At 35.5% G+C, this 12,219-nt stretch overlaps 1 protein-coding gene across 1 annotated transcript in view; it reads right to left on the bottom strand.

Moving 5' to 3' along the window:
• The window catches only part of ptprt (protein tyrosine phosphatase receptor type T), a 278,126-nt gene that overhangs the window by 111,963 nt on the left and 153,944 nt on the right, over positions 1-12,219 (bottom strand). Inside the window, exon 9 of the mRNA XM_016287683.1 lies at positions 10,250-10,359. Within this exon, the coding sequence (XP_016143169.1) occupies positions 10,250-10,359 (110 nt within the window). The remainder of the gene's footprint in view (positions 1-10,249; positions 10,360-12,219) is intronic.

Genomic DNA, 12,219 nt, shown 5'->3' with positions numbered 1-12,219 from the left:
TAAATGTATTATATCATGAATAGCTCACCAAAAATTTAAGTTATGTCTTTATTTATTTAAACGTTTATTCACCATTAAGTCCTAAACCTGAATGACTTTATTTCTTCCAAAAAAAAAACACAAAAGAAAAGGTTTTGATGAATGTTCATGCTGCTCCTTTACATACAACGAAAGCATGTATTGACCAAAGGCTGTCAGTTTCAAAGAAATAAAATAATTAAAATGCTCCAGTTTTGTTTCAATGACAAACCTGTCTTCACATGCCACGTTTACATACATTTTCAATGACTGGCGGCTTAAATTTCAGTCTGTTCTTCACACAAAGCTGTTCATCACACAAAATTTAGACAACAGCATGATTTCAAAAGCCTTGCATGACTTAAATGACGCACTTATATGGGTTTTTTTTAATTAAATTTTTTAAAGATGTATATTTATACAAACAGAATTTTTTTTTTGATTAATGTGCATGGTGCTTTTTTATTGAAAACACTTGGAAAATAAAAATAAATAAATAAATAAACTATATATTTATTGGTCTCATTCTGTATCGCGTATCTTGTCAGTGTCTGCGCTTGCTCGGTCATTTGTTGTGGGAAAAATAAGGAAAGTGTGTTCAAGCGCCAGCAGAAAACAGTGTAAAGAAATACTCTTTGAGAGAAGCAGTCTTTATCAGCGGAAGTTGTAAGTGTATTTACTTGTCTCATTAGTGTTTAGTGCAGTTGTCATTGATAGGAAACGCTTGTTTCGTTTACTGTGTGGAGACGTGCTGATATCGCGTTTGGTCTCGTTCTGTATCGCGTATCTTGTCAGTGTCTGCGCTTGCTTGGCCAATTTTTGTGGAAAAAATAAGGAAAGTGTGTCCAGCTGAATTAATTTATTATTTTGATAGACGGGTATAAAAAAAGCATAGTTTACCGCGGCAGCGGTAGCCGCAGTCGTCGCTTGACGGCCTCCTCTTGTGAAGACTGAAGAGTGTAAAGACCATCGACTCTACCGTGCGACTCCACCGGGCAGGGACACCGGCAAAGGATAAGTATTGCTTTTTATTTCGCCTCTTTCCTAATAGTTTCACTTCTGTTTCAGTTTATAACCATTTCTTACTATGTGTGAGTAAGTTGTTGTTTTTTAGCATGTGTGTTTGGCAGTGTTATTTTTTAGGATTACTGATAAACTACTGTCGTTTGATTTGTATTATTTGTATTTGTTATTTATTTTAATTTGAGTTAACTTATGTCTGAATTTATTATGTCTGTATAGGTCTTTTATTAAGTTTTAGTTTGATTGAATTTGAGTTATTTTACTACTTCAATAAACTAAATGGAAATGAAATAATATATATATTGAATTTATAAATGTGTATGTATATATATATATATATATATATATATATATATATATGTGTGTATGTGTGTGTGTGTGTACATACACATATATGTAGTTGTTTTTTTGGTGTTTGGCTTAGTGTTATGTTAGAATCATTATTATACTCTTAGTCTTATACTGTACCTTTTGTTCTTTAATATTTTGAATTGTTTTTAGCTTTATTTTTTTGTTTTTCATTTAAATGTTAAGTTTAGAAATGCTGTTGTCATTTTTATTTAATTTCTTTATTTTAAAAATGTGTATAAGTAGTATTTATAAAGTTTTAGCTTTTAGTTTTGGATCTGTTTTTAGTTGTTTTAATACTACAATTGATTGCTTCTGTTGTCCTCAAGTCGCTTTGGATAAAAGTATCTGCTAAATGACTAAATAAATAAATAAATAAAAATAAATAAATATATATTGGCCTGTGCTTTCATTGGATTCCTATTTCGCTGAAAGGAGAAAGTCATACAGGTTTGTAACAACAGGTGTGTGAGGAAATAACATTTCATTCTGGAGTGAATTCTTCCTTTAAACATTATTTTTCTTAATAACGTAAACCTTTTGAAACAGGAAAAGTAATTTAGCACTGAACATTTTTGTTTAACTGGATCTCTTTCTGTTACTTTGGCTTTTCTGCATTCAGATGTTCTCTCCAAATGTTTGAGACAATTTCAGTCACTAGAAATGCAACCCAAATATTATATTATGAGAGCACTGAATAACAAGCACATTCAGTGCACTGCGCTGTAAATACAAGCCGCTTATTAAACACTTTTACGAGGCTTTCGGATATTCTTCGAACATGTAAATTTTAAAAAACAACATCCAGCTAAGAATTAACACACCCCAAAACAATTACTAAACTAGGTTACAGATAACCAAGACTCACATAACTTCCATATCTTAGAGGAGGCTGATGGAAATTGATGGCCACAGTGTATGGGGGCAATCAAAACATTTTAGCCCTGACGTTTCACACTTCATAACTCCATTCCACAATTCAAATCAAATAAATTGACAGCTGGGTGCCTGGCAGGCCCCCTGCCTAAAAGCTTTTCATGCATAGTGGAGTGATTCAGAATGCCCTCTAAACACTCTCTCTCTCACACACACACACACACACACACACATCCGTGACTGTCCACTGACCACAGGCAACAAAACAGTCAGGAGAAGCAAATCTGCACATTCAAACCAAATATCACTCCAGAAAATCCACACATATTTGAGAGACAGACACAATTCAATGATGAAACTTTTCAGACGTCAACATAAGACATCTCAGTGATTCTGAAATTTAAAATTAATATTTGGAACATTGTTCATCTTTAGGAAAAATAAATCCTCAGACGGCATATATATGTATATAGACAGTATATACAATACAGTCACTTAAAGGGACAGTGCAACCAAAATCAAAATGTAAAGTGTAATTTATTCCTGTGATGTAAAGCTGAATTTTCAGCATCATTACTCCAGTCTTCAGTGATCCTTCAATCGAATATGCTGATTTGTTGCTCAAGAAACATTTCTTATTATTATCAATGCTATCAATAGCATTTATCAATAGCATTGATATGAAACAGATTTTCTGTAACATTATAAATGTATTTACTGTCACTTTTGATACATTTAATGTGTCCTTGCAACGTGAAGATGAGTACAGTTAATAATGACAGAATTATCATTTATTAGACACTACTGTCTCATAAACCCTCTCATACTGACTCACACACACCATCTCTTATGGGAGTATGAATGTTTGGACTTAATTGTTTTTTAAAGAATATATCAAAGAAAAAAGATTCTGCATGCGATGTCTTGCATAGGACAAGAACTTGCAGTAACAGTATCCAACTATTCATAGGTTTTTCTTAAACTTTCATGCTTGCTGTTTTATTTCATGTCAAAGGATTGTTTATACTGGCATATTTGTTTTATGTTTCCAGCAGCCTAGTTTTGATTTAATATGCTATCATATTTATGATTTCATGTTGGGTCAGTAAATCACACACTGAGGTGTGGCGGAGCAGCCTGGTGTAATATACTGCCAAGCACACGTTTACACATTACAGATTATAAATCAGTCTTAATAGAGAGTTACAGCCTGAGTTTTGCTTTTACAGCTGCCAATTTACTGTAAATGCTGACAGAAATGTTTAAACCCTCTTCGGCCGCTGTTTGGACAAACAGGTATTTCTCCTTCAAATCGTGTCTTTAGTTGTGCCAGAAGTTTAAGCATTAAAGAAATTCACCTTTAACATTTAATTGTGTCCTTAAGTCCAGTTTCAGCTTTGCATATCTATCAGTTACCAGTTACAGTACTTTTTTGTTTTAAATTCATAGGTTTTCTTGTAAATGAGAGGGCATTAGAGATTGATGGCAGGCCTTTTATTAAAGGGGCTTTTAAAATATCATCTATTGCCTTTAGCGAAGTTCTTCTGTAAATTTGTGCCCTTGTTCGGTGTTAATATACTCAGCCAACAGCGGGTCGTATTGAACATATCTCGTAAAACACAGGTTCTTTTCAGCCCAATGAAACAGAAAGCGTGAGGTGGCTGAAGGGAAATATACAGACAGATGGATAATTCGGCTGTAAGCTGCACTCAAGATGTTTTGATACAGGTCTGAGGTTGTGTCTAGTTCAGTGTAAACCTCCTAGAGAATCAAATCAATTTAGAAAATCCATTTAAACAATTCTATTCCTATATACATGTATATCAGATTCAAAAAGCATCTGGAGTGCACTAGATAGTCTAGCAGAGTAACCTCACTGAAACAAATTTGGTGAAGAAACAATTTTCACTCAGAAATTGCAGGTAAATTTCACCAACAATTACAAAGACACAAAAAGTAACAAACTGAATTTAAAAATAGTGAAGAACTTTAATAAGCTCAAAACAATTAAACACCTCAAATGTATCCTGCATGGCTTAGATTATAAGATGATAAAAGATGATAAGAACCTGAAATCCAAGGGAGCTGTTATGCAAACAGAATAAACGATCTATAAATATTTTTCCATTAAACTAGTTGTTGTTGTATAGTAATATTTGTAGTACATTTGATTATGTGTATTTTCCAGTTCAACGAGAGGACACATGGATACTCCATTTATGATGTCATTACAATGTACTACCAGAGTAATTTCACTTTTGACAACATGTTCTGAACAAAATCAAGCAAATCTTCCATTTTCTACAGTATGTGACTAAATGAACAAACAACAACAACATAACAGCTCAAAGGCCAGCATAGAGATCAATAGACCTCCAATTACCCTGTCATCACTTAAATGTCCTGATGGGGGGAAAAAAACACAAGGGATGGTCAATCCTGTAGGAGACTGAAAGTATGAAATGAAGAGGTGAGGATGGGGGATCTATCTCTCGCTCTCATCTGTCCTCCCTCTCTCTTTTCAGACTGTTGTCAGGGGAGACAGGAAGTGTTGGCCAGGGGGCATGTGATGCCACGCGACAGGCTGCTAAAAGTGGCCTAATGCACTACTGAACGCACTGTGTGCTCTGTTAAAAGAGCCGCTTGAGTTTAATTGACCACAGCTGATTTGAAAAGGGTTCATTTCCCAGTTCAGTTTGGCAGTGGAGATGGGAATGTGAAGAAAACAGCCCTGTTTGTGGGAGATATTGGATTTATGGCTACTTCACTTCAGCAATGAGTATAAAAAAAGGAGAGAGATGCTGTTCCAAAACACAGTGAGCGAACTTTTAAAGCATCATAAGTGCACTAGCAACAAAAAGGCTTTTCCAAAGGCAACTGAAGTGCACTGCTTCTTATGCTACACTGGAAAAAAAAAAGAAGGTGAAATTACTAGTAAATTTCACAATCAATTACAAAGAAACAGCAGGAAACACAGCGAATTAAAAACATTTGCAGTAGAAAAACTGAAATAGTATTTTCTTATAAAACACACTTTGAAAAATACTTTTTTACAGCTTGTTTTTGTGCCTTGTTTTGGCCAAATGCATTGTGACGAGCAATGGCAAATAAAAAAATATTAGCAACATTATAAAACTATTATTCTGTTTGTTTATTTGTTTATAAGTGTTTTGTGTTAAAAGCGGTTGCTTCAAAATTTCGGAGTTGCTGCCTATGGAAATTGATACAAAACAGACACTTATGAGGTTCCAGTTCAACTGAGCCATATAAGGCAGATGCCTATGTAGACAGCAGGCATATACTGAAGGCAGCTCTCTAAGCTTTGGAACAAGGATAAAGTCTCTTGTGACACTGTCATACAATATTCCTTTTGTCATGTGACAAGTAAAACAACTAACAAAAAAAAGGCACCCTAGAAAAACAAAAAACAAACCTGCAACCACACTTGCATACATCTGTCACAAAGAAGTACTTCAATAAGCTCGAAGCAATTAAACATCTAAAATTCATTCTGCATGGACTTTCAACCCTTCAAAAAAGATTATAAGAACCTGAAATCCAAGGCAGCTGTTATACAAGCAGATACATGAAATGCAAAACTATAAACCAACGCTGGATTGGTTAGTAATTCTTCGGCCTCGTTCAAGCCAGCTTCTCCTGAGATTTACGGTTGGTAAACAGACTGGCTGAGAACACAGAATATTTAGTATTTTGTACATTTTGAGGGTGCGTTATGAGGGTTTGGGATGCCAGGGAGAAATGAGGTTACTCAACATTTGGTGTAGAAAATAATATGTTACATTGCACTCAGTTCTGCATGCATAAAACAGAATAAAATAGACAAAGAAACAAATATAGAAGAAAATACAGTACTATACAAATGCTAATAATATAGTCTCATATATTCAGACAGATCAAGAACTGTCCACTTAGACACTGACCACCACGATCAACTACAATACAATGTGATTTTACATTATTTTTGTGAATGTGAATAAATCTGAAAACAATGACAACGCACAAACAAATTATTTAAAAAAATGGCTCACCATTCTCCACAAACAACTATACGGCATGAGAGAGAATGAAAATAGTGGAAAATGACTGTAGACTTGGTGATACAAATTTCATTCTCCCCAAAAATAAAAACTTTACTCCATAGATATTACTCAGGAAAAAGCAGAATACACAATTTGCTCATGGATCATTTGTTTACTTGCTACTAAAATTCTGAATATCTTTTAAAGATGGCATAAACCTCACAGACTAAATCCAATAAAATCTAGTGACTAACTCATTGCATCAACCCGGTACCTTGTTAACACGACTTCCTTCCGACTACTAACAATGCTATGTCAATGTCTGCTGTTTGGGACAAAATAAGGGTACTTCAATCTCACGGTCTCATGACACGACAAACGGTAAATAAAAACCACACTCTCGACATTAACCCGGATTTAGACCTCCCTCCAGCTGTCTCTAGACCAGACGTGCAGGACCGTGAGCCCATTAACCGGGTTTAGCTGCTCTGGAGAGTTAGGGGTTACTGGTTCTCTTAACTCGAGTGCTTGCAACTCAAGCGCTTATTGATGGAAATGAAAACAACACCATTATGGGAGGAGGTGGGATGTGCACAGGTTTTCCTCCATCCCGTAAGGGCAGAACAGGCTGTTTATCTTTGTTAGAGGTGAAGCCTTCCAAACTACATCAGCACACAGAACGACAGATTCTTAACTTTTACTTATTTAGAGAGAGAGAAAAAAGTATTATGGTGGTACCATGGTTCAACGATGTTAAATTGGTACACTATAGTATTTATTCTAGTGTTCAAAAGTTTTGGGTCGGTAAATTTTTAAATGTGTGTGTGTTTTTTTTTTAAAGGTTCACCAAGCCTGTATTTATTCAATCAAAAATACAGTAAAAACAGCAATATTGCAAAATATAATTACAATTTAAAATAATAGATGCTTTCTATGTGAATGTATTGTAAAACATAATTTACTCCTGTGACGCAAAGCTGAATTTTCAGCATCATTACTCCAGTCTTCAGTGTCATGATCCTTCAGAAATCATTCTAATATGCTGATTTGCTGCTTAAAAAAACCTTATTATTATCAATGTTGTTTTATTTGAAATAGAAATTGAAACATAATAAATGTCTTCACTGTCACTTTTGATCAATTTAATGTATCCTTGCTGAATAATAGTATTAATTCCTTTCATAAAAGCCAAGAATACTATGGTATTTCCATGGTAGATATCCAAAAATCCTAGCATGAAAGAATTACCATGTATCATACAAAGAAATGCATGGTACATTGATGGCATCTGATGGTAATAATATACTATGGCTTTTATAAAGTTCTCCAAGGTATGTGGATGGTATAATATCATGGTCCATTTTGGTATGAACTGAAATACAATAGTGCAAAAAACATGGTATAATAATATGGCACATTGTTGTAAAAAATCAGCTCAAACTCAAATGTCATTTTAATTTTAAAGTGTGTACATAAATAACAGTACCCACAGAGAGTGTCAATGTCCCTGTCCATCACTCCACTGAAAAGCCATTAGACATGTGGGTGGTTTGTTTCCACGTAACTCCAGACAGGCGTACGAGACACAGCGGAGGGGTGGAAGACATCACGTCATCGCAAACTCACAACATGTCACGCAAATTAAACAAAACAAAGATCAAGGACTAAACACCCGCGCGTGCAGAAGTGTTCTGCTATTTACTCATCCTCATTTGCATGGAGATAAAGAACAATAAAGAAGCAGGAGGACAAAAGACACCTTCGCTTTACACGTCTCACTGTTGATTAATAAGGAGCTGTTGAGGATCTTCTCTGTCTTATTTCCATGCGCTTTCATACGCACACTCTTATTTTGTCAGCAAAGCAATTAATTTCTGAAAGGCTTTGATGGTTTGATAACAGGAGGCTGCTGTGCAGTGAAATGAAGGGAGAGCAAAGAGACAGAGAGAGAGGGGAAATTTGATCAAAAGTATGGATTTTGATGCAGGACACATCTCAGGTACTCAGAAACTGATCTGAAACCCACTGTGATGTGTGTGTGTCATATTTAGCAGGCTTCTGAGCTGCTCTTATAAGTGTAGATCAATGAACCACCCAGTACTTCATTACACACAGTACATATAGGGTGGCCTAGAGTCTGGCAACCAGAAGGTTACTGGTTCATTCCTACAAGGGTTGAGCCATAAGCAATCATCTCCGTGTCCTTGTTCCAGGTACTTAACCTAAAATCACTCCTGGTGTGATTGCCGCTGAAGTGAGTGTACTGGAAATACTTTTAGTTATAGAAATCTCTATGAGCACAGACTGTGTCAATAGAAAAGTCTATTATATATATAATATATATACATATATATAATCTATCTATCCATCCATCCATCCATCCATCTGCTTTGATATGTTTTAAAGTATGGTTTATATATAAACATGCTTTATACATTTAAAATTCATAGCAATAAAAGTATTACACATTGTATATGCAGCATTGCATATGATACGTACATGCAATATTGCATTTCAAAAATGTTTAAATAGTATACTGAAAATAACTTTTCATACTCTCAAAAACAAAATGCATCAAAACATAAAATACATCAAACTAATGTTTTTATTGCTAGTTGCTGCAGCCCTATTTTATTTCCATGAGTCTCCAAACTTTCCTAAAGCTTTGAGTCAAGAAACTTGCTTGCCACAAACAAAACCGTATCCTTTTGTGACCCTTCCACTGCATTCATCTCTGCGCCTTCCTTTTCCTGCCTCCGAGCTCTTTGTCCTAAGTCTAATTTGTCGGAATCACTAAAAAGCGAGGAGAGGGGGCATACGGCTGCTCAGATCTCCTGGATAATTCTATTGGACGCTTCTAATTAAATCAATGAGGGCTATTATAGCAATTATCCGGCCAAATGGGGCCGCACTGTGCCCACTCGATACATTTAGTAAATTCTGTCAATCTTCTTATCACCAAGATGGCACACGCCGTAACCCCGTTTTAATGATGTACCTGGATATGCACAATGCCTTGCATGTGGTTTGTCTTCCTCATCAAATCAAAATGATAGTGAGGCTCTTTTGTGCCTCCAGCCCACTCGAACACACACATTAATGCAAAATCTGGGTGTAATTTGTTTTTGTCATGCCGTGATTTCATTTCCTTGCTTGTAATGGGGATATTCTATGCATTGACTATTAAATAATTAATTAGCGAGAGATCCGGGCTGTCAAACAACATTTCCTGCAAATCCCTTATTTTTGTGCAATATTTGTACCAAATAGCATCCTGCCACCTTACTTTACCACATAAATGTACTTTGATATATAGTTTTAAGACTCACATACTGTACACACATGAACAGCAACATTTCAGTTTCATGCATGAAAATACAACTTCCAAACTATCTACCTTGCTTTTTAATTAATTGTAGCAAAAACAGTATTACAAATAATTCCTTTGCTCCCAACCACTAGAATCTGGAAATCGTAAAGAAATGTTTTCTTGAGAAGCTAAATTGCATAAGATAAGAAGTCTTGTTTTCTGTCGAATTGATCAGAACGAAGTGACTGCATGATTAAAACAAGACAGAATATCTGCCAATCAACTTGACTTAATTAATTAAATCAAGTACCCCATCGAGAGATATTTGTTGCTGTTTTCAGCATAACTAACTTCATTTTGTTCAGTTTTTCAAGACTTCATTAAACCTTGAGACATCTTCAGTTAATGATGTTTGAATACTTGTGTTGAAAAACAAAAATACTGAGAACGATTTTAATTTTTGGCAATGCATGAACCATTTAATGCCATGACTTTATGAATTTAAGACTTTTTAGGGCCTTAAGGGCAAATTAAGACCTTTTAAGACCTACAGAAACCCTGATAATATTATATTTATATACATATATACACTATAAATACATAAAATATAAATAAACAAAAAATATTTTCTCACCTCATAGAGTGTAATGACTCCATTAGTTTCATTCGGAGCCTTCCATTGCATGAAGATCTTCTCCTCGTATGGGCCTGTCTGAATGGACTCCATAGGAATGGGGCCAGGAACTGGTATAGAAACACAGACACACATTCAAAACATTTAGCAACTCAAAAACATGTTTAGTCAACATCTATAACTCAAATACTGTACCATTGCATCAACACCTTTAAATAAAACGTGACTGTTTTGAGAACAGAGGGGACGTAGGGTGACAGAAATGGCTTGTGTTGCTGGGTAGAAGAGCAGAGATTGGCTGACTAAAGAAGCAAAACTATGTCAAACACACCTCAGCCGCAATGTTCGAAGTGTGAATTGTAACAGCTTTGCTACCCTTCGGTATCGAGAGGTGTTAACAAGTGCTACGAGTACCACTGCGCGCATATGCGTGTCTATTTGCATATTTTTGTGCGCACGTCCCCTCTGGCACACATTGCAAGTTTTCCAAATATACTCTTGCTAGAACATCATTAACACCCTAAAAACCTGTTTTCAAGATGCCATTATCCATACACAGCTTCATCCTGCTCTCGTACGCAAGAATGGCATTTTCAGAGATGCTATGACTTGACAATTTCATAAATTTGCAAGCAAATGTGCTAATTTGGCTCAGTTTGTCAATAGCCAATAGGATTAGTAATTTGTCAATAGTATGTTAACTTGAGGCTAGTTGTCTTTCATTTCTCAGTCTTGGTTAGTGTCTTTGACTTGACTGTTAGCGATGACACACTAATGAGTCAGACTGTTCCTGACAGTGTTGTGCAATGAGAGCTAATGACTTGGCTAAAAGGCCATTTAGTCCAACTTGCTTTGCACTAAGTCGCGGCTAATTGGGAGGGCAGATTAAAGAGATGAGCGTGGCAGGGCCGTAACGGGGCAAGCGGGAGAGGACGCTCGGGCACAAACAGATTAGCTGGAGGTCGTCTTGAACGGCGAAGAAAAGAATGACATCTATTGTTCATGCAGCATTTCATTAACACAGCAACAACACACAAACCTAAACCATGAACTATTTCATTGAGGAAAAGCTCATTTATTTTGGGAATCTCATTTATTTTACAAAAGAGAATGTTTCTTTTTTTCCCCACTTTGAACAGATTTAATCTCATTCAGTTCTTTCTGTTTATTTCTTTTGCATGTAACTAAGCTCATCTTCAAAACGTTGAAAGGTAGAGATATTTGCCTTCATTCATTATTAAAAGCTGAATAGACTTTAGCATGTATTCTTCAATGGGAAAAAATTTGAGCTTTTCTAATAACTTAAAATACAAACACTTTCACCGTGTCCTGAGATTTGAGAGGATACATTAATAAAGCATGCAAATAATGTCCACACACAATTATGATTTATGAAACAATCATGTTGTCCCCTCTAAAATTCCACCATTACTGAATAATGTAATGTAAAGTGTACATGAACTTTAGTTTGGATGTTTATGTATATGCATATAATACTGTGTTTGAATGTTCATATACAGTGGGTACGGAAAGTATTCAGACCCCCTTAAATTTTTCACTCTTTGTTATGTTGCAGCCATTTGCTAAAATCATTTAAGTTCATTTTTTTTCCTCATTAATGTACACACAGCACCCCATATTGACAGAAAAACACAGAATTGTTGACATTTTTGCAGATTTATTAAAAAAGAAAAACTGAAATATCACATGGTCCTAAGTATTCAGACCCTTTGCTCAGTATTTAGTAGAAGCACCCTTTTGATCTAATACAGCCATGAGTCTTTTTGGGAAAGATGCAACAAGTTTTTCACACCTGAATTTGGGGATCCTCTGCCATTCCTAATTGCAGATCCTCTCCAGTTCTGTCAGGTTGGATGGTAAACGTTAGTGGACAGCCATTTTTAGGTCTCTCCAGAGATGCTCAATTGGGTTTAAGTCAGGGCTCTGGCTGGGCCATTCAAGAACAATCA

This window comes from Sinocyclocheilus grahami, unplaced genomic scaffold, assembly GCF_001515645.1.
Source record: "Sinocyclocheilus grahami isolate Dianchi unplaced genomic scaffold, SAMN03320097.WGS_v1.1 scaffold223.1, whole genome shotgun sequence".
Taxonomy (NCBI): Eukaryota; Metazoa; Chordata; class Actinopteri; order Cypriniformes; family Cyprinidae; genus Sinocyclocheilus; species Sinocyclocheilus grahami.
The sequence above is the reverse complement of the archived record's forward strand: the minus strand, read 5'-3'. Positions and strand labels throughout refer to the sequence as shown.